Source organism: Zonotrichia leucophrys, chromosome 1A, assembly GCF_028769735.1.
Source record: "Zonotrichia leucophrys gambelii isolate GWCS_2022_RI chromosome 1A, RI_Zleu_2.0, whole genome shotgun sequence".
In the NCBI taxonomy this organism is placed as follows: domain Eukaryota; kingdom Metazoa; phylum Chordata; class Aves; order Passeriformes; family Passerellidae; genus Zonotrichia; species Zonotrichia leucophrys.
Window position 1 is genome coordinate 22355659 of NC_088170.1, and position 27144 is coordinate 22382802.

The 27144-nt window shown below is 39.4% G+C and overlaps 1 protein-coding gene across 2 annotated transcripts in view; it reads left to right on the top strand.

Moving 5' to 3' along the window:
- The window catches only part of HMGA2 (high mobility group AT-hook 2), a 119471-nt gene that overhangs the window by 447 nt on the left and 91880 nt on the right, over positions 1 to 27144 (top strand). Inside the window, exons 2-5 of one of the 2 annotated variants that reach the window (XM_064731128.1) lie at positions 316 to 540; positions 3328 to 3414; positions 12055 to 12105; positions 19705 to 19834. In XM_064731128.1, coding sequence (XP_064587198.1) covers positions 430 to 540; positions 3328 to 3414; positions 12055 to 12105; positions 19705 to 19734 — 279 coding nt within the window. In that variant the 5' untranslated portion in view covers positions 316 to 429 and the 3' untranslated portion in view covers positions 19735 to 19834. Of the gene's footprint in view, positions 1 to 315; positions 541 to 3327; positions 3415 to 12054; positions 12106 to 19704; positions 19835 to 27144 lie in introns of those variants that run through there. The other variant, XM_064731118.1, reaches the window with a different exon arrangement.

Genomic DNA, 27144 nt, shown 5'->3' on the forward strand with positions numbered 1-27144 from the left:
CCTGATCCGATCTAAGCGCGATAGCCACCACTTGCTTTCAATTTGTAGGGCTTTTTTCCCTCTTCTTGGTTTGCTCCCGACTACCCTCGGACTATTTCCCTCTCTCCTTGCATTTGCAGGGCTGCAATTTACTCTGCCTTTCCTCTTTTTTTTTTTTTTTAACCTCTCCTCTTTTGAATTGCTTCATGTTACTAACCATTCCTAAATTGTAAGAGAGATTCATTCCCCCTCCTCTTCCACCACCACCAACACCACTACCACCATCACCTCCTCCTCCTCCTCCTCCCCTTCTCTTCTCCTTTTTGGCAGCACCAGGACGTCCGGTGTGGTGGTGGCAGCGAGCAGCAAAAGCAGCAAGAGCTCGTTTTGATTCCCCCCCTTCAAGGTGCTTTGGAGAGACTGGTTTCAGGCTGAGCAGCAGAAGTCACGATGAGTGCACAAGGTGAGGGACCCGGTCAGCCTTCCACTGCTGCCCAGGAGCAACCTGCAACCGCAGAGCCTCAGAAGAGAGGACGAGGCAGACCCAGGAAACAACCACAAGTCAGTATCGTGTAGATACGTAGAGTCGCAGATGTATAGTGTTATAGGCATGTTCATGTACGTATTGTGCTGCAAGGAGTCCTGGCGACGGGGCGGGGGGGGGCTTTGTTGCGCGCTGCTCCCGGCGAGGCGGTGCAGACGCGTAGCGAGGGGCTCCGGCGGGCGCCCCGGCGGGGGAACCCCGGAGCCCGGAGCGGCCGGGCGCTGCCTGCCCGTGGCTGAACCGCGGAGCCTCCTCGGGACTTTCACTATTGTGCAGGGAGCGAGCTGGGGCTTTTCAATGTAAATGGGGAACATGGAGCAGCGCGGCTCCGACCAACCAGCGCTCGCTGGGTCATTTCGAGCTGATTTTGAAATTGCGAAAGCGAGGAGCAGGGATCGGGGCTCTCCTGTCTCCCTCCTCTCTGAGCCCTCGCTATATCTCAATCTGTGTGCGCGCGTGTGTGCATGTGTCTGTCGGATCCCACCGGGCGCTGCTGCCGCCTCCGATCTTGACCAGCCCAGCCCCTGAACTGCCCCTAGATGCTGGGGCTGGGGGAGAGGACGGTGACTAGAGAGTCGCATAGGCTTTTTTTTCGTCTTTTTCCTCCCCCCCCCACCCCCGGATTCCCCCCCTTCCCCACCTCCCCCCCTCGCCCCCCTCATCGTGTGGAGAGAGGTGCCCCCTTTGCCGATGGAGGTGGGGGAGGTAGACGGAGGGGGCTTGCCCTGTATTTGCAACACCTTTTGCCTTTGCTCCGGCGCTTTCCCAAGGCAGGTCGAGGCGACGGGAACGCTGCCGTGTGTGGACGCGGGGAGCGTAGCCCGGTGCTCCTTTCCACCCACACCCACAGCCTCCACCTGGGCCCCGACACGAACCCGCTGGGCTCCCCTTTTTGACTCGCAAGATACGAATTCGCGCTAAGGTCGCTAGAACCGTGTGTTACTCCCACCCCCACCCCCATCCCTTCCTTTCCCGAAGTGCCATTGTCGCATCGCCCGGAGCTGCCCAGCCGCGCTCAGCCCCTGCCGCCGGGCGAGGGGCCCGGGGGAGCCCCCGCGCTCTGCAGCCCCTTCGCCGGCGCCGCCGAAGGAGGATTTTGCCTGCGGATGCAACCAATTAATCCCGCAGCTCGGCGGGGGCAGCGCGGAGCCGCCCGCAGCCTTTTCCCTGCCTCCCTCGGAAGTCACGATTGAGAAGCAGGGCTGTCCGTGGAGCTCATTTTAAAGCGAGCGTCCGCGGGATTTAAACGTGTTTACTTCCCATTCATTTGGCATCAGCCCCACTACCACGAGAGCCTTCGAGGGGCTCGAAACACGGAGAGCGCTGAGCAGCAGAGCCCCGAGCCGAGGGAAACCCGGCTGCTTTGCTTCCTTCCCCTCCCCCGCCCCGATATGGTCCTGTAAATTTCACAGAAAGTACTATTTTTGGGAAGCCATAAAAGCAGAGCCCCCCGTTACCTCGCTCTGCCCCTGGTGACACTCGCTGCCATCGGTCCGGTGACTGCGGGCTCTGTACCCCTTCTGCTTCACCCCCTGATTGCCCTCGACCAGCCCCGGCAGCCAGCACCCACCGACCCTGCTGGCTTGTGCCCGGGCTTTTTTCTTTTTCTTTTTCTTTTTCTTTTTCTTTTTCTTTTTCTTTTTCTTTTTCTTTTTCTTTTTCTTTTTCTTTTTCTTTTTCTTTTTCTTTTTCTTTTTCTTTTTCTTTTTCTTTTTCTTTTTCTTTTTTTTCTTCTATTTTCTTTTTTTTTTTCCCCTAATTTTTTTTTCCTCCTGTAGCATTTAAATGTGTGGAAATGAAAGAAAAACGCGTCTCCTTCAACGTGCTCAGCCCAGATGTGCAGTGCCTGCGGGGCTCGCCACTGAGCTGCAGCACTTGAGGAGTCCCCTTGCCAGCCTCCCTTTAACCTACCCGGGAATTATGAAAGCTGAAGGGCTTTAAACTGGTTTAAGTTAACAAACTGCACTTAATTAGTTCTACTGCATCCTGTAATATGAACGAAATGTATAATATTCAAGACTAGAAGAGTTTTATAGTGTTTATGATTCACTGAATAAATATTTGGAATCTGAATTCTTAGTAATTCATACCCAGTTTTAAGGACTGGTTATTTACTGGCAGGCAAAGGAACTAGTTAAGAAAATAGCTAAAATAGTCAGTGTCGACTAATTTTCGAGTTGGGGTTTTGTTTCAAATTTTTCTTTGTCGAGTTTTTTTGGCTTTTAAGTGTTCTATATGAAGAAACATTTAAATTTGTATGTTAATATGAATCACTTTTCTTTAGAATAGGTGTGAATATAATGCCGACTGCAGAACAACAAAAACAAATTGCCCCCTTGAGAGAGTAGTCTCATCTTACTTTACAATATTCTGGTAGTTAACTTTTTCCCCCCAAAAAGCTTGTGCTAAAAACTACATGTGAGAATTGTATCTTGCCATAATGCAATGCAATTGAAATTAAATGTGTAACTGTGTTATTTTTTAAATAACTGCTCTTATATGAGGGAAATCATAACCATCTTTAAAAAATGTGTTTCCTGCTATAACTTATGTGTTAGAATATTCACACTTTCCCAAGTTTTTCTATGTAATTGCAAGAGAAGTTAAACTCATTTATTGTGCAAAATATATTTTTTCCTTTACCTGGAGTTGCTAAATTGTTTATGTTGTATTATTAATATTATGTTATTTAATAACACTGTTAATTCATATGTTTTAAGCAACTTCTCGGTTTAGTTTATCCTTTAGAACATCTGGGTTAGTTGTAGCCTCTTTGCCACAATAGCATGTTTTCCTGTATTTAGGAACCAACTGGTGAACCATCTCCTAAAAGACCAAGAGGAAGACCCAAAGGAAGCAAAAACAAGAGTCCCTCTAAAGCAGCTCAGAAGGTGAGATTAATAAAGAGAAAAAATGAGTAATGCTGGTTTTTTTTATCAACTGGTAGCAAAAAATCCAATAATTTAGGTTGTGAAGTGTGGGATTGGAACTCTTTTGATAATGGAAGCTACATAAAGCATGAATTTCACATTTTTAAAATTAGAATTAACATCAAGACCCTAAGTACAGAACTTATAAGGGCATCTTTTTTAGTAGTCTACAGATCAGTGAAATAACAGTTTCATGAGGAACCATGAGATGTCCTGTATCTAGTAAGGAAGTCAATGTTAGGGATATTATTTTCTTCATTAAGATTTTTGTAAGAGGAAGATTAATTTCTTGCCCACTTACAGTTGTTACTACTACAGACCAAATCTGTATATTAAAGCTAAGTGCTTTGTCAAACATAAGTTAATTAGGAGTAAATCCAATTATGTGTTGATGGAAATAAGTGCATATATTGAAATTTACAGCTTTAAAATGTGATGGTAAAGTAAACTTCCAGTTACAGTAAAAGCCTGTTATATCTTGTTTAGTAATCAGTTTCAAAGAGACTTTTACTGGAAGTGCTTTTAGTCTTCTGAACCACTGTTTCTGCTTGGTGATGGGACCAAACTTTATTCTGGTGGTTCTGATTGCCTTCAGCTACAGGAGAAGCTCCTTGAAGTCATTGCATTTAGTGCATGGATTTTACATCACAAATACAACATGAAAATTTGTCTAAAATTTATTTTAATTGGGGAAAGCACCCCATTAAAAAGCTGTGTTATCAAGGCAAATCATGCTTACCCTTCTGTAGGAAATATTTTAGAGAAGTCAATTTGTTGTGTATGAGCTTGAAAATAAATATGGGAGATTTGTTTATGTTGTTGGTTCTACAGGAGTTAGCACTAGTTTACAGATACTAAATCACTAAAGCTTACAAAATCTGGGAGTGAACTGTAGTGCTAAAGTGTATCAGTATCTTTTAAGGAGGTGGGTGACAAAACGTGTGGAAGGTATTTGTGTCCTCATCTAATTACGGTTCATTTTTCAGTATGCCTATGGTACTGACCATATTAAGTTTGATAGTTTTCAGTGTTATAAATTACTATAGCAACTACTGATAAATATTAAATCATTAAAAGGTGACTATGGTTTCATGTCTGTTTTGTTTAAAGTGTTTTCAACATTTGTTTGAGGTACTTTTCCAACTGTCTTTAAATTCAAAATTTGAGTTGGTTTTATTTTTTTTTTCTTTATGGGCTGGAAAAAAAGCAGCATGTTCTGTCAAGAAATCCATGAATTAGTAAAAAATGCTTTACAGGTTTAGTATTAAAAATCTTTCAAAGCCATTCTGCAAGGTAATGTGCTTAAAATGTTGATTTTTTTTTCTTTATACATTAAAGTGTAAACACAGTAAAAGCATTTCTCAGATTCATGTTAAAATAGTTTATATGTCACTCTTCAAAAGAGAGGGAGAAGTTTTTTATTAGTCTAACAAATCCAAATGTGAGCTTTAGTATTTTAAATATTACTCCTAGGAGTGTTGGCTTTCCTAGGAAAACATTTGTAGTAAGATAAAATTTTAAATGATTTGTAGAAGTGTTTTTAAAAGATGCCTCTGAAAGGAGTATTGCCATTATTTCATTTACATAAGTGATTTGGAAATGAGTATAAATAGAAAATAATTTTCAAACATTCATATATGTGTAGGTTTATCAAATCAAGAGTTTTCCAGATGATTCTGGTACAAAGTTATGCTTTCCCAGTCTAATTTACAAACTGAGTAATTTCATTGTAACATTCTGATTTTCAGAATGCATCAAGTTACTGCTCTAATTAATGCTTTTGGGTGTTGCTAATGTAAAAAATTGACCAAAGACCACGTGTCTCTTTTTGTGAAAGAAAAAAAACCCTTTGAGGGGTATGTAATTACAGGTCTTACTGGTTTCTAGGTTTATAGATAAAGTATGTAAGTGTTTGATAAATCCTCTAAAACATAAAACACTTATAAAGCCTCACTAGAAGAATGAGACTGGTGTCACATTTCAAATAAATATTTTAGCCCCTTTTCCAAATTGATAATTAGCCCTCTCTAAAATAGATCAGCTTTTCACCACGTATCTCAAAGTATCTTTTAATGCAATATTATTTCCAGTATTTTTTCTAACCGTAATATGGATGGGAATGTTTTGGCACTGCAAGAAAGCTTCATTTGGTGGTGAGGGTATCACCTCTAAAAGGAGTGAACTATATGTTCAATTTTGTGGTACACATATTTACACATACATATGCATACATGCATTCATTAAGACTTGCTCCAGCCTGTCTCAACTCCCAGAAAGAGCACTGGGTATCTTAGCTTAAGCCTCTCTACATGTGAACCTGGGCACTATACACCCAGCTGGAATGGGCTGGAATTTCTAAAGAATAGTGCGTGCCCTGTGTGTTTCAAAGGGAGCTCATTGAAATGCTTCAGAGTGTTCACAACATGTTAGATAAACGGCAACCAGGAGAACCCACCGAGCAGCCATGAGAAGGCACTCATGATTAATTGATTGGGTGTTCTCTTGCAAAGCATTACACATCACAATTAAAAATGTATTGCACAAACTGGCAGTGAGTTAAAAATACTCCAGAACTGGGGCTTCGTTTTGTTATACGTCAAAAAGGAAATACCCTTAAATCACTTCTTGATGGACAATTTTCCCTGGAGTTGTGGTTGTGTTGTATATTTAAAATTTCTTGGTTCACAGGATTTTAAAAAAAAATTTGGTTTGGTTTTTTGTTTTTTTTTTTTTTTTTTAGCTTTAAGAGCTTGTGTTTGGTCTTAGTAAACTGGCCTTGGGGCATCTGAAAACAAACTGTGCTTGTTAGGAAATTAGCAATGTGAAACTTGACAATGCATACAAAATGTTGCAAAACTAACTGAACAGCTAATAATGTGGCAATTACTCTAATTTTGGGTAATATACTTCCTTTCTTCCTTAAAGCCTTGCATATCACACATGCCTAAGTTTTTATAAACTAGACGCGAGAAATAAACTGTGTTTTATAGAAGGCCAAACCATTTCTCCATTGTTTAATTTTCACAAACAGGAGGAACACAATGTGTTACCAAATAGATAAGAAGAGGTAGAGACAAAAAACTCCTGATCACCTTGCACTTGAGTCCCCACAATTAGGTTGTTATTATGCAGTCTGCATCTTTAAACAAGTTATTCTGTCATTAATTTAAATTTTTTTTAAAAAAAATAACAATATGTGAATTTGGTTTTGGGTTTCTTTTCTCTGTAAAGCACAACTATTTTTTTCAGGAAGATCATAGTGGGGAATCTTCCTTTTTAATTTCCTGGGTGTTTTGTGGTTGAATTTTATTTGTTTGGTGACCTCTGTTCTGAGCCCATCACATTTCCCTTTCTAGGGCTTTTTTTTTTTTAATTCCTATAGTTTGGCTTGACAAAAATACTGTGCAGGCATAAATACTTTCCTGTCTGGGAGCAGGAAACACATTTGTGACATTAGAAAAAAGAGTAGTAGCTATTATATGATTGTTGTTAAAGGAATTGTCAAGGGATGTCCCAGGAATATACAATGGTATAAATTCTTTAGTAAAATTTACCTTCTGCTAAAATATGTTGAGTTTTGTTGTAGTTATTGGTATAGTGAGATTCACTGAAAATGCCTACAGGGCTTGTTGCATCATCCTCTGAAAACTAAAGCTTGTGGTCCTGTGTGTGACTACACTTGCTATTGTCTCTACCTTACATGGCCAGGTTGGTATGTAGAAAGGCATGCCCCTGGGTTAAGCAGTCCAAAGGTAAAAGAAAAAAAAACAACAAACCAGAAAAGTGCATGTGATGAGGACTCTGCCCTGAATTGGGTCATGAAAATCTAGTTGGCTTCTCCATGCTTCATTCATTTTCATCAACACCACTCATTACAAGCTTAAAGGGAAAACAAGATCAAATTTATCAAGTGATTGTTATTGCTGTGAAAAAATAAGAGACCTCAAAATCAAATGTTTTGACCAAGATAGGAAAAGCAGAAGACTGATTTTTGTTTAGCATTATAAAGGATAAAACAGGACATGGAAAGTGTGATGTTTTTGTACTTAGTCAATGCCTAAAGCTTTTTTAGGAGTATTTTTTGACTAAATAACTTGTGTGGTTTTTTTGAGAGGGATACATTCCTGGGCTAGGTCTTTTGACTCTGTTTGGCAACAGTGATCTTCCTCCTGAGAGCTATCACTTATTTTACCTGATTTACAGCTCTGGCACACTTTATCTGAGATCTCCAGCAGATCATTTTGCAAAGTAGATAGAGTTCTTCAAATTTGGATTCTGTTGCATTTGAGGTCTTCCTTGACAATGCATGGATGCCCAAAGAGCACTTTATAGCCATTCAATTATTTATATTTGTCTTGTCTTGTTCATTGCTTTCAGTAGTACAGCCTTGGTTTCTGGCTGGGTACAGCACATTTTTGTAATAAGGAGGCAGAGATCATGGGCAGTCAAGTCCTAGAGTTGCTGAGAGAAGCTGTTTGGAAGCAGGGTTTGATGGCCCTGTGGTACAGGGCTTAAGTGGATTGCACATCTTCCTGGATGTGCACTTCCAGTCTTTCATTATGTGCACATATTAAATATTAATTTTATTTAATAAATAAAATATTAATAAAAAATAAAATAAGATGTGCACACCCAGGAAATTAAAAAGGAAGATTCCCCACTATGATCTTCCTGAAAAAAATAGTTGTGCTTTACAGAGAAAAAAACCCAAAACCAAATTCACATATTGTTATTTTTTTTTAAAAAAAATTTTAAATTAATGATGGAATAACTTGTTTAAAGATGCAGACTGCATAATAACAACCTAATTGTGGGGACTCAAGTGCAAGGTGATCAGGAGTTTTTTGTCTCTACCTCTTCTTATCTATTTGGTAACACATTGTGTTCCTCCTGTTTGTGAAAATTAAACAATGGAGAAATGGTTTGGCCTTCTATAAAACACAGTTTATTTCTCGCGTCTAGTTTATAAAAACTTAGGCATGTGTGATATGCAAGGCTTTAAGGAAGAAAGGAAGTATATTACCCAAAATTAGAGTAATTGCCACATTATTAGCTGTTCAGTTAGTTCAGATAGCAGTGACTGAATTATGATCTTTCTCACCTGTGATAAATAAAAACCACTTCCCATATAGATCTTGCTTTTAAATGTGAAAAAGTGTAGTTCTGTTCCTCAAATGTGACATTGCAAAAAACGGTGTGTTCATATTATTGTTTATAAGAAATTTCCTATTTTTAATGAAATACACTTTGTGTTTGATAACATACCTGACTCTTGTTTAAGCTTTGGTGCTTTCATGTTTTAGCTGTAAAAAGCAAGGTCATGCCTCATAGCATAGTAGCACCAAATGTTCAAAACCCCCTGACCAAACACCACCTCTGGGTGGCCTGGAGCTCTGTCAGGATTTGCCCCTAGCTTCAGAGGCAACGCTTCAATTAAAGCCAAGAGCCAACAGACTGGAGTGTTTCTGATGGTGCAAAAATCTGTTCAAGGGGAAAGGCAATGTATTAGTGCTTTCATGGAGAAGCAATGGATTACCTAGCTTATACACGATAAAACATTTCTTCAAGGCTTCAGTTAAAAGTCTAATGCTATTGGAGAAAATACAGCACTTAGCTAAAATACAGTATTTTAGCAAAATGCAGGCTGAAAAAAGAGGGAAGGAGGTGGAATATTTTTCTGAACTTCATGTATTTATCATTACCACTGTGCTGCTACTGCTCCTTTCATTTATTCTCTTAACTGTTTTGTCTTTCTCTTCTCTTGAAAAGGAGATTAAAACTTCCACTTTGGAGGTTCTTGTCATTCATTTTCTGCAGTTTAATCTGTGAAAACCTTGCTATTTACTTACAGAATCTCTCTGTACCAAAACATCACCTTTGGCATGCCTGGCTGTTTGCTCAGCTCACCTCTGGGAAAGATTTGGTTTTGATAAGAGCTATGGAAATGTTTTTCTTCTAACATGAGGTGGAAGTTATATACTGCAGGAATATAGTGCCTTTCAATCTGCACAGTCCCCAAGCACTTGACAAACCATTACCCAAACTAGCCAGCAGGAACACTGGCCACTTCTGACATGGAGCTTTGGTGGTGGTAGAGCTCAGCACTGCTGAGCTGCATGGGAAGCGGCCACCCTGTGTGACAGTTTATGGCAAAGATTAGTTTGCCATAGGAAGCAAAGATTAGTTATTCAAAGAAATCTCTCATGTTCATTATAATTTGAAGCTAAAATTTGTGTCAGGTTTGTAGGGACTTTAATTATTAGACCAAAGTAGTTTTGTACTCAAAAAGTTAATTATTTTTTTTTAATAGAGTTTTGGAAAAGGATCTTTCCTTCAGATGCAGAAATACATACAAGAAAATAAATAGCTTTAGTGCTCTGATAACATGTCAAGTGTTGATTTGTTAAGACCAATTATAACTGATATTTCTTTTTAAGATTTATGCCCTGTGTTTCATGCAGTAAACGTAGAAGCAGGGAGCTGCAGGTTATCAACACTAAACCATATCTGGTTTTTTGCATCCTTCAGGTTACAAGGTATAAAGAAATTGACCGCTTAAAGGAAACAAAACTCTGAAATAGACAGCTACAGGATATAGTAAATGCACTTTAACAAGTATTCTCTTAAGAGGGTTTCACCTTACATGTAACACCGGTATAAACTATTAAAGCTCAAGTTTACTCTTTTAACAAGTCTGAGTGATAATTTTGCCCTTCAGGAGTGTGAATTTTATTTTTCACAGCTTTCTTATTGTGAGGTATTTATTTCAAAGTAATTGCATTTAACTCACAGGGCAGGTTTTTTTGTAGAGATTCCTCCACTAGTTCCTCAGCTCAAGTTCTCTTTTAGAGAGATCCGATTTGCACAGCATTGGGTTACAGTGTATGTTACAGTGATTGACCAGCAAGTGATTTATTTAATGGCGCAGTTAATTTCTAAGGGCAAATCAAATATACATACAGTTAACTGGGGGGAAAAACCCAAAGGCACACAATTCATGTATATTGAAAGTCTTCTTTCTTGGAGACCTTGTATCTGGCAAGTCTTGCCCTGACTACAGGTGGTGACAAAATCTTGAGTGGAACAGGATAATTTACCTGGTGAAGTGTATGGATGAACATAGCCTAGCTAGAGAGAATAACTGGGAATTTTCATTTTAAACTCTGTAAATTTTTTAGTGTACTACTAAGCACTGTTATTAGTGGTAGTATTCACAATGTCACTCAGTGGAATTAGTGGAAGAGCTCATAAAAGGACCCATATTTCCTTTAAGCTGAGCTCCAGGAGCAACTGCTAGGCTTACATAAATACAGTGGTCACTTCTAGGGCCTCTTCCACTTTGTTCCCTTAAACCTGGACAGGGAAGGTGTGTTTTGGGCCATGGAAGGTTTACTTATAGCCTAATGGTGTGCTTTTACCTGGAAAACTTCATGTGAAAAGTAGAGAAATTGTTTCCCAATAAGAACACAGACATGTTCATGGTGATATTTTGTCCTAATTACTTTCATGCATGAACATAATGAGACTAAAAAATGAATTGTAGCTGCTGTAAACTGCTTTGATCAAACTTGAAACAGGCTGTATTTTTAATTTAGTATCTTCAAGTACTTTTTGATGGCATATGAAAGACTAGATTTGATGTTCTTGGAGGTTCCCAGGTTTCCCAATTGCCCTGTGTCCCCACCATCAGCCTGCATGTTGGGTGACTGGCCAGGGCACCTCGGCTCTGCAGAGGGCCCTGAGCAGCCGGGGCTGTGTGGGTGCGCTCCTCCATGGTCCTGCCTGACACAGGGTGGCTCTGCAGAGGGCCCTGGGCAGCTGGGGCTGTGTGGGCGCACTCCTCCATGGCCCCTGACACAGCCCCAGCTCTGCAGAGGGCTCTGGGCAGCTGGGGCTGTGTGGGCACACTCCTCCATGGTCCTGCCTGACACAGGGTGGCTCTGCAGAGGGCCCTGAGCAGCCGGGGCTGTGTGGGCACACTCCTCCATGGTCCTGCCTGACACAGGGTGGCTCTGCAGAGGGCCCTGAGCAGCCGGGGCTGTGTGGGTGCGCTCCTCCATGGTCCTGCCTGACACAGGGTGGCTCTGCAGAGGGCCCTGGGCAGCTGGGGCTGTGGGGCTGTGTGGGCGCACTCCTCCATGGCCCTGACACAGACCCAGCTCTGCAGAGGGCCCTGGGCAGCTGGGGCTGTGTGGGCACACTCCTCCATGGCCCTGTCTGACACAGCCCCAGCTCTGCAGAGGGCCCTGGGCAGCTGGGGCTGTGTGGGCACACTCCTCCATGGCCCTGTCTGACACAGCCCCAGCTCTGCAGAGGGCTCTGGGCAGCTGGGGCTGTGTGGGCACCCTCCTCCATGGCCCCAGACACAGCGTGGATCAGGGGACACCCTTGGGTGCAGGTGAGGTGCTGCCTAGGAAATGTCAGAGAAAAGGAGCACAGTCGCACATTCTGCCAGAAAACACACGGCTTAGCTGGGGGGCCTGGTGCCACCCAAGAGGTATGGTTGTAATTCCCGTTCCTAATGTTACAGGAAAGGAGTTCCTAGTTACTGAGGCTGTTAAGTAATGCTGAGGTATAAAATATGTTGTGTTTCTTTTACAGAAAGCAGAAGCCACTGGTGAAAAGCGACCTAGAGGCCGGCCCAGAAAATGGGTAGGTATTTCACTTCCAGATTTATTTGCTGTGTTATAAAGCATGTTATAAATGTAAAGCACGTTATAAAGTCCATTCCTTTAGAGAACAGTAATTTAATTTGTAAGAAAAGCATCTATCTTCTGTGTCTCTTTGTTCTGGTGGATTGACTAAAGGGTTAAAAGAGCAAAGAAGTTGATCACCACTTCCTACCTTTAGACTCTGGTAGTTTGCTCAAGACACTTTACAATTGAATGTTTGCTTCGAGTGAATATTTATGCCTATCTTATCAGCATGAAAAGAGGCTCAACTCTTCCTTCAAAAGAGAGTAACAATGAGATAACTTGTTCAGTAATTGAGTAACAAAGGTTATAAAGGGGCACTATGGGACATCAGAGGGGTGATAAGACTCAGATGTAGGGTACAGGAGATAAAGTTTAAAAACCAAAATGCTTTTGTTCTACATTGCCTGGAAACATGCATATTTTCCTTAAATCCAGTGAGAAAGAGCGCAGATGAATGGCAGGATACTTGCGCGTAGAACTTAGTTTTTCCACTCACAGTCATTTTCATGCCTCATATATTTGTAGTGACTGGTAATATATTTCATTAAACGTTTCCACCTTTCCTGACCCCATTTAGTCTTTAGAAGCGTCTATCAGAAGTGTGTTTTTATTCTTTGGCAATGGAAGTATTTAATTCTTAGGTACTTGAAATTTTGTATCCTCACTGATGTTTACAGCTAATGAGCCTGGTGCACCTCCCGTCTGCATGTTTTTCACTTGTGTATGGGCTTTCCCATGGGGTGTCACTTGGAAAATGGGATTGAATATTGGATGATAAAAAGGTGTGGCTGTGTGCTTCATCACAAGTTAACATTTCTGATCTCCTTTTTCCAGTTTCCTTTCCCTGCTCAACATTTTTCTTTAAACTTTAGTTTCAAATCCACCCCCACCATCTCAATTTCAAACCCTTATTTCACTCTGTATTCTCTTTCCTCTTGTCAGTCCCGTCATTTCCCCCTCCATTTTGTTTAGTTCTTTTGCATAGCTGTTAAAAGAGTTGCACAATATGCTTGCAAAATCTCAAACAGCACAAGAAGGTACTGAAAACTACAGCTAAGGTTCCCCAGAGTATTAGCCACTAAACACGGGAAAGCTGGCTTTAGCAGTCTCTTTAAGAGCTAGTTCTATTGCATTTTCCAGTGAATGTTCCACAAGATATTTCTTTGGAGAAAACAAGCCACTGCATACTAGATGAGTGGTTTATACCTGTAGTTTTTAGGTCAGGCACTTTTCAGGTACATGAGGAAGCTTGCTGGCATTAAAAAAGTGACTTACGGAATGTATCTGTGCTGGTGATCTCAGAAGCAGCTTGGGGAAGGCAAATGCCAGATGCAGTAAAACGTGGGTCAGTTTCTCTCTGCTTCCTCCCATCTGGCTTGAACCTTGCATATCTGGATGCTGAGTGTTGCTTGCTTGATCCTAACCTTGGGTGCAATCCCTGGGAAACAGCAAAAATACTTGGTTTATGAGAGTAATTAATTTATAATAGTCAAGCCATCCCCTCTGAGTTAGCAATGTGTGACAGGTGAATAGTTGAAGAGTTTGGGGAAAAGGGAAAAGGCATCAACTTGACACACTAGAAATGTTTTCTCCTGCAAGTACTCATTGTCAGAAACTAAACTAAAGTGAGTTTTCAGTAAAAAAGGGCTAATACAGCGCCTTTGACAGCTTGTAGAATGTTTCCCTTCTGTGTTTGTGTTTTTATGGGGAAGAAAGAATAGGCAGTATCAGTGGAGCATTCAGTATGGAATGGGCTATTTGTCAAGTAAAGAATCTGATTTTCAGAAGTGAGAATTACTGAAATGAGTTCTATGCATTACTTTATTATGAGACTAATACTTTCAAGACTCTTTTAAAAAAAATTAATGCATATTTTGCAACGTATTACTTTGCTGTTGCACCTGTTGAAAGCGTAATCTTTTTTACTTTGTTATTCTGATGATACAATTACTTCTTGTAATTTTTAGAGATAAGTCTCCAAATCTGCAGCTTGCATTGAGATAATGGCATGTTTGATTCTCATGGTCTGAAGAGTTTGTCCCCCTTCTCTTTTTTCTCTCCAGTTTAAATTGAGTTCATGGGCTCCTTCTAGCTCGTAGTTGAACTCAGGGGAGGAGTCTGCCATCATCCTTTTTGTTTAGACCTCCAACATGTAGTCAGAAAATGTCCCATTTTATCACACATATTTCAGTTTAATCCTTAATGATTATATATTTCCTTAATCCAATTTATTTATATGTCAGGCCTTACTGATGATGGTTTAGTATCTGTGCAAGTAAGGAGCGTATGGGGTTTTTTTGTTGGAGAGAGCAGAATTCTACATTTTCATAAGTTTATAACCCTTTTTTTGGGAGTCTAGAGGTTCTGTGTCATATGTTGTTCATCAAATTGTAAAATATTATTTCTGCTGTTTCCTTCAATATGCACATGCAGAGACATACAAGCTAACAGACCACTGTAGAATTCCGGTAGCTGGTCTTTCTGCTGGTTCAAATTAAGTATTTAATGTTTGTGATTCACAGTGTATTTATTTATATATTATTTTTTAGAAGAGAAGTAAATCTTTTTTGACTAGTATAAAACTGAGAGGGGGAGGAAGAGCCCAAGTGAAGAGGGTAAAAAGCCCAGTTTATCACAAACATATGAGACATCAGATGATCTTTTTAATGCAATAATGTGTACTTTACAAAGCTGTCAAGGGACAGAAGACCCTATAGAATAGACAGTCAAGACCCTATAGAATAGACAGTCAAGATTAAACAAAATCTTCTGAAAATAAAATATTCAGCTACATAGAAAAGCTTTCTAAATGTGGAGGGCTAATTGAATGAAAGTCCTGAAAATAACAAGGTCAAGGAGGTGGGAAATGAGCATAGTTGAAATCAGAAACATAGTGCTTGCTGCTGTAAAACTCACCTTCACTGTAGGTTGCTGCACCCGTGTGAACACATTGAAGGCTGTGAGTTCTATTACCTATTAATCCTCTTCATGGGGGCCTCACTACTCCTTAATTGTAGAGGTTTTATTTCACAGACATATTCTAAGCTCCTTGGATGCATCTGCATTAGTGTGTTAGGTCAAATATGCTTCGGAAATGCAGCTCCTGAGTTTCCCCACTTACTGTATGCGTTGTGTAGTGGTCCCAGAGATCATTGGTAGGACTCCTTTCAAATGGAACCAAATTGGAAGATGTGCTGTAGAAGTGCAGTCTGTTAGACATTCAAGCCACAGGACTAGGCTAGAGTGAAACAAAAACCTCTTGAAAGGTGTGTGGTTTGGACCCTAGGTCCTCAGCACCATCCTGTGGTCCATATTGTAGACATAGCCTTTGATGCTTAAAAAAAAGTCTATGAAGCAGCCTGGTTGTTATTTGCAGAATTATTTTATGTAGTACAGGCATAAAGTCAAATTCACAGGAGTCAGTGAAAGGTTTGTCATTAACTTCATCAGGGGCACGTGTTTGCCATCGAAGCCTGGTGCTGCTGCTCATGGACTCAGAGACTGTTTTGCTCATGGCTTCATGTAGTCCTTCGTAAAGATCAAAGGTTTTTTATTTTATTCATTTCATTTGTCTGTGCCTATAATTTGACTGAAGGTGTATGAGTAGAGCAGAGGACTAAGTAATCAATTGTTTTGCTGTTTGTTGCAAAGAGCTGCATTGGAAGGCCCTGGAAATTCCATAGTCTTCTAGTGCTCTCAGGCATCAGTTTAATGGAGGAATCTGAAATCCAGTTTGGAAGTTGATGCAGAAAAGGGTATTTGATTTTAATTTCCATTGTTTCTGTTGAGTCTTTAGGTAGAATTTTTTTTGCATTTCCAAATTGTTTGACTGGAACCATAGACTCTCTGCATAGAATGGCAGAATTGTTCCAGAGGAACAGTCCAGAGCTTTTTACAGCCTTGAGCAGGACTTTGGTGAGGAGAAGAGATGGCTGATTCCATGCCATGTAGTTGTTCTAAAAGATGGATAGATGCAAGTCTAGAATTTGTGTGATTGTAACAGCAGAAGATAGTTGGTGACATTCTGAGCAGGGACATGTGGGATGCGTGTGAAGCATTTGCTTGTGTGTCTCATCACTGAAGCCTAAGTAAGAACTGTGACTTGTTCAGAAAACTTCCAACAATTTTGTTTGCTTCTAGACAGTATAGAGAGCATATTTTAGTTTGGTAGGAGATAAGAGATGATAAGAAATTAATTTCCTTAAGCAGTTTTTAAATGTGATCCTAGTCATGATCATCTAGACAAGCTGAGAGAGAAGGGGCTGTTCAGCCTGGGGAAGGCTTCAGACAGACCATAGAGCAGCCTCCCAGTAAGCAGAGAGAGCCACAAGAAAAATGGAGATGGACTTCTTACAAGGACCTGTAGTGACAGGGTAAGGGGAAATGCTTTAAACTGGAAGAAAGTGGTTTAGGTTAGATATTAAGAGGAAATTGCTTACTGTGAGGGTGGTGAGACACTGGAACAATTGTTCAGAGAAATTGTGAATGTCCCACCCCTGGGAGTGCTGAAGGCCAAGGTAGATGAGGCTTTGAGCAACCTGGTCTAGTGAAAGGTGTGTTAGCTTATGGCAGGGTGTTGGAACTAGGTGATCTTTCAGGTCTCTTCCAACCCAAACCATTTGTTTATTATATGATTGATGATTATAGTACTTTTTTTAATAAGGGCAGAGTTTCATTTTATACAGAATGCCAATTTAAGCAGTGCCAAACCACATTTAAAAAAAAAAATCACAAAAATGCTTTTTTATAGTAAATTTTTCTTCCGATTATTTCCTGTTCAATTCCGACATAGCTGAGATACAAAACCTTGAACATGGAATTGGTGAGATTTTTCCATGCCAACAGTTCCTGTGTCAGGGCAAGAATTTCTAGTGCTCATTAAGATTTTGAAAATGAGGTTCTTAATTTTGAAGAAATACATACCAAAAAATCCCATTACCTCAGAGGACCTATCAATGTTTGGAGGCTATTTCTTGCCCCTATTAGCTCATTTGGTCAGAGCATGATTTTAGTAAAACCAAGGTTGTGGCTTCAATGCCCATACAGACATTCACTTGAACTTGGACCTGATGATCCCTGTGGATCCCATTCAACTCAAAATATCCTGTGAATATGTGAACACTGAGCCTTTCCACACCTAAGTCAAGTTTCTAAGTCGAGTTTCTACCTGATAGTGACATGCTCTGTGATGTGAAGTCATTTGACTAGTTTTTCTTACTTATGCAGGCAGTCTTTTTTGTCTCATATGAAGTCATGGTCTAGGAGATGCTTAAATTCATGCAATCTTATTCACTGGGTGATAGAGAGAGAGAAGAATGTTCTGAGATCATAGTCCATCCTGCTCCAAAGAAGGCTTTGTTATAGCAGTGGTGAATTCTCAGCTGGAGATATTAGTCTTTTGATGCTATCGAGGACAACCTAGACAATAAAATAAGACATATAATTGGCTCTTAGATAGCAAAAGGTTAGTGTGAGACTTTTCCCCTCTCTGATGTAGTGCTTACTAGTGTATCCCTAAGCTAGGCTAGAGATTCTGCTGTTAAGAGAACATGTGTTTGTTTAAATGAAGTACTACTGGGTCCATTTGGAGCAAGAAACGGCTGAGATAAAATTCATATTTTGTATATTGGATGATGAATGAAAAGGTTAGTATTTATGTAATTACAGAAGATAGCACAGATAAAAATTCTGTTTCTTGTTCTTGGAAGAATAACATAATTTCAGTTATTTTGATTCTTTACAACTTTTGACTGCTATATCTGTGGTGTTACTACTTCGTGTGAAGCACATAGTGAAAATTTACATAAGCTGCAGTTACTTTAATTTCCAAACAACCTTAGCTTCCTTCTGGAGGTCATAGGTACTGTTTTATAACTTGATAATATAAAATAGCTTCTTTCTTGAACATGTTCTACATCTGTGTGGGCAAGAACATCACCTGAGAGTGTTCATTGTTTCAGTGGTCTAAAGAGCCTGAAGGCATTTTATAATTATGAAAAAGGACTATTGACCTATCCTTAATTCCTAAACTTAGGAAGTGGATTGAGAGCATAAATGAAAACCCTTAAAATCTTGATACCTATACACTTACTTTCCAGTTCAGATGACCTGTAAAAGAAATAATCTCTCAACTCATGAACATTTTGAAAAAAAAAAGTGATTGTTAAACTTTTCATCTCTGTCTCACAGATGCTCTTTTTTTTTTTTCTTTTGCCAATTTTTGGTTGTTTGCTTTTTTTCTTTTCAACTCAACATTTCAGGAAAGCAATAAAATCCTTGTACCAAATGCATCAAAAAAATCACTAAAAATACATTGTCTCCCCAGCGTTCAGAGAGATATGTGTCTTCATTTCTTTGGACATTTGTCTAAGCAAAGGATGTCCTTTCTTGGAATTTCAGAGTCCTGTTCTTTGTTGGTATAAATGGATGTGGCAACATTTATTTGAAAAATACCACAACAGAAAATTAAGCCATGATATTTGTTTTCTAAAATGCATTTATATTAGCAAACTGATATTTCAGTCATTCTCTAATTCACTTCCAGTTCTTTTAAGGTATATTAAAAGATATCATCTCAGCTGAAAAAGAATTTTGATTTCATCTGACATTTCAGACTACTTAAGGGAAAAATCTTTTGTTCTATTGGAGGTCCAAAGAGGGAATTTTATCAGGTAAAAAAATGCACCAGGTGAAATCAGAGCATTTCTAGGGAAAGGCAAACTGAAATTCTTAGCAATTCGCTTTTTATGATCTCAGATAACAGGTGTTCAAGAACGTTAAAAATCAGTTTTCCGTTTGGCTGTGTACTTTGGCTTTAGAAGCCCCACTGGCCGTTTTACGTACGAGGAAACTCAGCACTGAGGTTGTTTGTGGCAAGATCAGGAGGCATTTTTGTGCCTGCAGTGTTTGAATTGTTAGGGTTTTTTACTAGCTCAGTTATCAGCAACCATGCATCCAAATACCTGACAGAAAATCAGGTAAAGAAAAGTACAGGCACTCATTCTTGCTTGTGCATTTCCATTTTCACCATTGAAAATGTTATGAATGCAGAAAGAGAAGCTGGGCCTCACCTCCATTGAAAGTGTACTCCACAAGGTTAATTGCCTTGCCCAAGGAAATCTGTAGGAGAGCCAGGAATAGAACTCGGATTTCCTGGCAGCCTGCCCTGTGCCTTCAGCTCAAGGCCATCCTTCTCCAGTAAAGCTTGCTTGAGCGTGCATTGGACGAGGCAGGAAGGGAAACATTTCACTTTTCAATCCTGAATTTTAAACCAATAGATGTTTTTTTACGTGTTTCTATAAATTCAGGTGTGACAATTTCAGTATCTCTGGTGTATGTCTAGCTGGTGAGTAGTGAGGGGTAATGAGGAGTAGGAGTAAGGTATTTAAAATGTACATATATCATCCCTCCAGATATTTGAAAGACATGTAGATGTGGACCTTAGGGACATGGTGTAGTGGTGGGCTTGGCAGTGCTGGCTTAATGGTTGAACTTGATGATCTTAGAATTCTTTTCCAACTGAAATGACTCTGTGATTCTGTGGTTCCATATACAGGCTAGAATGAAGAGATTCTGGAGACTCTGAAGGGTTTTGAACCAATCCCACATACAAGCCTGAAGGATATTTGATGCATAATGATGATATTTTTTCATCTTTGTACCTTGCTTGATTACTTAGAAGTCTAATACTGATTGATTAAATGACAGACATAGTCACAAAAATGAGGTGTCTGGTTCCTTGAATATTTGAAATATGGTTACTTTCCTTTTGAGCATTAGCCAGTCTTGAGTCATAGCTGTGGGACAGGGCCATTCCATGTCACCTCATCTAGAAATGGATGAGTCACCTCATCTATTTCCATTCCGTGTCCTCTTGAAAGATAGTGCTGCAGAAGGAATGAAAACTCATGTTTTAATGTGTGATCCAGAAGAGAAGATTTGGAGTCAAGACTCCTATGTTTTCTTAAAATTTTTGACTAATTGTGCTTCTCCTTTAACATTATTTATTTAATTTAATTCGGCTTTATACTACAAGCCCCCATAGTGCAATAGCCCTACAGGAAGGTATAAAATTTCTTCTCTGCAATAAAAGGCCATCTTATAAATGGCACTCAGTCCCTGTGTGGGTGAGTTTACTCCTGTCAATTAAAAGTTACCATAATAATTAAAGGCAGGCAATACTTTCAGCTTTGTCTGCATTCTGTACAGATCCAAGCAGGCAATTTGGATGCCAAAGGAATGCCATGTTGATCCTCTTCTGGAAGAGTTTGGGGGAGACTGATACTGTGATAATTAATATTTAGAGATTATTTTCAGGTGTTTGAATGAAAGTCATTATATGCTTTTAAGTGCAAGTATTGTTATTTCCTCTTTCTTAATCCTGACTCTAAGCCTCACTTCAAATTACAGTTCAGTATTACATTTAAGGTATGAGGCTAGATTTTCAACAAGAAGATGGGCTTCCTCCATTAAATAGCTGCAAAATATCCTCACCAGGAATCGTCTTCTAATTCTGTAGCACACAACACTTAGTGAAGAAAACTATTTTCTCTTTTTCTTTTCTGTTTTGAATTTCTTTTGTGGCAGTTCCCATTTAAAATATAAATGAAGCATAGTTTACAATGGCATTTACAAGTCTCTAAGTGAGATATTCATCAGACTGCACAGGAAAACTGAAATAAAAGTAGAGGGACAGGACTCTGACATTTGAAAATTGTGCCTTCACAAGCTGAATTGCTTGAATAGTCAGATTGGGATATGTAGTTTGATGAATCAAAGATGCAATAGTGACATTGCTGCTAGAAGAGGAAGAAATCTTTTCAGGTCCAAGAGAATCCAGATATTTTCAGTCATGGGGGAAAATGGGAAACATGGAGGCTTGGGAAGATGACAGTCTGAATGAAAAAGCCATATGTTGAGATGCATGTAGTTGTGGAGTGGAGGTTTATAATGCTGACAACACTGTTTGTTTTGCATTTCTGTGTTGCTCTCTGTTCAGAATGGTTCTGGTTGCACAGAAGATGCTAATTAGCCTTGCTGTTACTCTAGCCTGTTCATAGGATATGATTTCCTTCTTTGCAATAGAGTGAGACAAGGAGGCTGCTTCTTGGTTGTTTTGATGTTGCAGTGATTTCATTTCATTTCAGGAAGGAAGTCTTGCTTCTGGTCAAGGGCAGCTACCAGCCACCCTGTGCTGATGGGAGGGGAATGTGGATTTATCTCTCAAATGCAGGCATCTCTGGGTTTCATCCTTTTTCTTTCATGGCATAACATTGCAGGGAATCCATTTCACCCAAGCTACAGCCTGTGTCACTAGCATTTTAGGTTCTATCATCTGTTCCCTTCCAGGACAGGCTCCTAGAATACTTAAGAAGTCTATGTATTATCTCCAGAGATATTTAGAAAACATACAGATGTGGTCCTTAGGGACATAGTTTAGTGGTGGACTTGGCAGTACAGGATTAATGGTTGGACTCAAGGATAAAAGTCTTTCCCATCCTAAGTGTTGAAAACTGCCTTAATTAGCACTCAAAAATTGTGTAGCATTTTCTCTGCATGGCATTTCAGCTTCAAGAGAAGGGTTGGAGAACACTTCTCATCCAGGAGAACACAGGAGCTTGTGGTTGGGACAATTATATGGGAGGTCTGGATGTAAATCTCCATCACATTTATTAATCGGCAGACCCCCTGTGAATGGTCTTGCTCACAGATGCTGATGCCCAGGCTGGACCTGAGCACTGTGAACTGTGCTATGCTCTGTCCTGGTAATTCATAGCTCTGAAGGCTTCCTTCAGGGAAGGGATGGAGCTAGATTTTGGATGGCTGTTGGCTGAAACTTGAAATGGAGTGGAGTCTTAATGGGGAGATAAGGCTAGCTTCCTTAAATTATCAGTTTTGCACATGTTCACCTAATTAAACATAGGGAGCTTGAAGATTAGTAAGAAAATACTGGGCAACTGAAGAACTTCCAGAGATAGCTGCAGAGAATAGATGGATCCAACCCCACTCTAGTGAAATCTTCACATACATAAGATATTATTTGTGTGTTTTATAGCACAGATGCTAGAATTTAGCTGTCAACAGCTTGCTGCAGTTTATTTGCATGTGACATTAATTCCTTCTCTTGCCAGTTTAAATTGTATTCCCTGTTATCATTGTAGGTATTGTAGAGTTTCAGGGTTTTTTTTCGCAGCTCAGTTATATATTTTTATAAGTGCTATTTCCATAGCAGTTTTAGGAGACTAGTAATGAATAATGTATGTCTTTATTCTGCTTTTTCTTTTCACTTCTTTAAGATAAAATCTCTATTTTCAGTTTGTTTTATTCTACTCTGTCAGTCCGGACAGCTGTTGAACTATGGAACTGCAGGGTCAGGCTTTGGTGCTACTCAGATGATTTAAATAATAGTACTGATAAGTTAAATTTGATTGTATATCTGTATTGGTGTCAGTGGGAATGGCATTTGGTCCGCAGAGGTTGGTTTGCTTTGATTAAAACTCACCTGCCAATGGTGGCAGTCTCCATTTTGGAGAATCAAAAATAATGAATGAATTGGCACAATTTAGGGGTTTTGCTTCGTGTCTGTTCTGAATAATGGCTGAGAGCTTGAAAGCAGTCAGATTGGTAGTTTCTGTATGGAGCAGGATTCATGACTTTACCTAATATATTACCCAAATCCATTTTGACTGTTATCAATTATCCTAATAACAATTGGAGCCTTTTACAAGATGTAATAGGAACACATATGTAAGCTTCACTCATGATCTTATCAAAATTGCATTGTGTTAACATATTGTTGGGGTTTCCTTAGTATTCACGGAGAACCCATTCCGGCTCTGGCTGCTTCTCCTGCTCAGTTTCCTGTTAATGATGCTAAATGCCTGAGAAATCTGCTTGGGGACCCTCCTTCCATGTTCAACTCTTTACTTGGGTTTTGAAAATATCATCTCACACAATTGATGAAGCATATACAGTACTTGGATCAAAGCATTGAATATGTAGAGGAGACAAGATGCCCTCTGTTATGGCATGCTCTGTTGCATTCATTAATGTGCATTAACATTCATAAACTATTTGGAGGTGTCAGAGGTGTATGAAGTTTTGAAGACACTTCTGCAAGCTTCCCATTCAAGTCAAAAATGACTATTCAAGCAATTGTTTCATCAAGCTTTACACGTAAGTCTCTTTGAGGTAGGTAGACTGACAAATGGTCTACCAGTGAGATGTGATGCCCCTGGTCTAATAGATTGAATATGTAGCAAGGAGATGTGTGATAAAATATTAGGTTTGTTGAAGTCAATGAAATCACTTGCCAGGATTTCAGCCCTTCTCCCTCCCTTCTCCCATCTGCCACTAATGTGGTACATGACTGTGTCTGCTGCTTGCTTACAAGCTCTATAAATTGTGTGAGTTTGCATGAAACTGTTTGCATGAAACTCAGGTAATTTGAGGAAGACCATTTGTACATGTTTAACAGAAACTGTGGTGACTTACATAACAAGCAGTATTTGACTAAATCGCTGAATAAAATAAATTTATTATTAATGTCAGCTAAGTTTTGAGCAGTCACTGTGTGAGTAACGGGTGGACTGGACTTGTACAGAGATACATACAGAAGATTTTAATTTTTGCTTTTTTAATTACCAATTAGCAGCAATACTTCTTAAAAGGATAATTTTTCTTTAATAATTTCTGTGAACAATTTGAAAACTGAAATATGGACAGACTTGTACTGTAACCTTAATTGAATTTTTAAAGATATATGAAGATGTGGTTTTGAAAATGCCTGAATTATCTTGCTTTTTCTGCATGCGTAACTTTCATTGAGCTGTGGTCATAGGTAGATACATACTGAGGGCATATTAGTCAGTGAAACAAGTTCCTTTTAAGGTGAGTCTGTGTAAAGTAGTGCCTCCACTGAAGTGAATCCAATAGCAAGACTCCAACTTACTTGGTTGAAGTCAGAATTTCTCCCTCCAAAGGCTTGTAAATGGTGATATATAAATTGGAAACCCTTTCCTAGTTATGATAACAAAAAAACACCTATTATGGTTTTAAGTAAGGGAAAGAATTTGCCCTTTGATCTGCAGCATATCTTGAGGGAGAAGGTTTTGCACATTGTACTTTGTTTAAACTAGAACAAATCCTTTAGATAAAGACAATATCCATTGCGCAGAGAACAACAAAGAGAAATTATGCTCTGGCACATGAGCACAGAAATGTTTCAAAATTATATTCTTAATAATAATTTTGTTCCAAGCAGAAAGGTACTTTGTCTTTCACTGGTCATTTCAGAAAGTAGATCTCAGAACCTTTGCAGGCAAACCATATGCAACTGCTTTCCAAAGGAGAGGTTGTTAATTCCATTGTGCCAAATCACAAAAAAGGCTATTTACAGGAGAAGTCAGAGTCCTCATTATGGTTTTGCGTAATTATAAATCACTGGGCTTTTCTTTGCATGGTTAAAATTTCAAATAGTAATTAAGTAATGTCTCAGAACAAGTTTTGTGCATTGCAAAGCTCTGTACACCTTTCTTCATGTCCCTGAAACAATTATCTTGAGTGTATAATAAATGAGAAGCAAACTCTTGTGATTTATTTAGCTTTCTCATTTTTTATGTGTTATTTTTCCAAAAAGCTTTTAGTGACCTTAAAACCAGAAAAAAAAAAGTGAAGGAATTCTGTCCTTTTTTCTCACTTCTGTGAGCATTCCAGACTCCTTGTTCGAGTATAGAAGCATGGGTGAACATAGCTGTATCTATTCTGTGTTTGTCTTCTCTGGGTAAACATTTGAATCCATAGCTTGCCTTTCCTCTACAATCAGGGCTACAAAAATGTCGTGGATAGAAACTTTAGAAAAGTTCTCATTTTGAGTAATTCAAACTTGATCAGGCTGTTGTAAAATTGGAGAAGGCATTTATTTAATTTTTAGAAAGTGTGATGTTTTATTTGGAAGATATCTAAAAAAATAAGTGTCTAATCCAAGACTGTCTATGAGAATATGAGAAATATGAGAAATTGCAGGTAACCTCTAGGAAAATAAAACAGTAAAGAGTAGCTGACAGGCAAAAAGAAGGAACAAAGAGCCCAAGTCCCTGTAAGACCTAGAGTAGTGGGGAATTCTCACTTTTGTATTCTTAGATTGAATTTGATCTCACCAGCTGTCTGCTCAGTTGTGTCTGATGTGCTGGTCTCAGTGTTTTTAGTCACAGATAAATGAGTTTCTAAGTTACCCATTTCTTATTTTGCATGCCCATCATAGCCCCTCTGACTCTTGCAGTCTAGGAAGCTGAAAGGAAAAATAATTTTTATTCTTTCAGAAGCAAAGGTAGTGTTTAAAGCTCTTTTGTTTACAGCAGTTATGCTCTGTATATCAAGGCTCAGGGTAGCTCTCTTAGTACCTGGGTTAGATACAGTTTAGGAGGTTACATTCTCTTTTTGGATTCTGTTGCTCAGCCAGATACTTAGGGGTCTCCCAGTAACTAGTTCATTATGGTTATCTTGCTTTATTGGAGACAGAAAAGCCAGACCCCAGGAACAAAAGCCATGTCAGCTTGAGGAGGAGGGCAGAATCATGGGAGGTTTGAAGGCAGTTCAAAATCACTTCATTCCCTTCATATCCTGTCTTAAGCTGTATGTCTGATTTTGCCCTTCCAGAGAGTGCAGAGTTGGACCCACAGCTTGTGATTTAAACTGCTGCTGACATCAAGATTGAATTTGGGTGGCAACACATTAGCACCATGAATGACTTATGAATAAAACAGAAATTTTGAGGGACATTTTCATACTTGGCTTGAGTGAAAAGCAGAGAATATTATTTGTGCAGATGGAAATGTCCATGCCCACTGAGGTGCAGTGTTGTCTTTGCTAATCTCAGATATATTTGTGTTTGAGTGTGGATTTTCTCCTTTGCACAGTGGTTCCCCTTTAGCCAGTCAGTCAGTGAAGTCATAACCCCACAGCTGACCTCATAGTCTGTAATCATGGAAAGTATTGCAATCTCACAAATACAGTCTCTGGACCATGGGAAAATGAGCTGTAAGACAGGAAGATGCTGTTTAAACTTGAACCAATGGCAATTATCAGAAACAGAGAAAGTAATAAGACAGTTCTGTGGGGCCAAACTGATTTTTGGAGTAGTACTGCAGAAGGCACTTGAGTTACCCCAGGGAAGAACTTACCCTCTGTGTCTGGAATGACTTGATGGCAAGCATAGAGGAAGTGAATTTATGCTCCAGTTTAATACATTGGAAAGTTTTCCCTTGTCTGAAAGTCTTTCTTTATCTCTGAATTTCCTGGCTTTTGTGGATTTATATTAGATCTTTAATGTTATTTCAATGTATTTTTTCTGGTGTTTGATGTCTTTTGAGTTGTTTTTACAGATATGTATTTAATGAAAGAAAAAGCTGTCTTCCATTAAGGAGGTTGCAAAGCTTTCATGAACGCTGAATAGCTACCAAATGCAAGGTGTCTCCTTTTTTCAGATTTGTGGTTGTTACTTGTATGGCTGAAACACCTATTTCAATAAGAAGATGCAAGTATCTCTTAAAGAACATTTTAACACCTCTTTTCCAAGGCTAAATATTACTGCAATTTTTACTTTTTTACCAAAGGATTGCCTCACCAACTCTATATGCAGAGTGTTTGTAACCTCTTAAAATTAGTGATGTGCAGTATAAATAGAACATCAATACATTGTGCTTGCCACACCTTGACAAATAATTATTTGTAAGAAACGTAGAAAAATGGAATAAGTTACGTGTTGTACCTATATGTAAGTTTCTCACCCTTATTCAGAAGATATCACAATTCCCTGTCAGTCAGGCCATGGGGAGTGGAGGCTTTGAGGATGCAAATGAATGAAGGGTTTTATTTGTGCACGAGCCAAATTCCCAACAGAAACAGAACTTGGTTTTCCCTTGCTTGCATGGTCTCCTGAGTCCATGGTATTTCCCCAGTTGTGCCATGGTGTAAGAGAACAAGAGTCAAGGGCCAC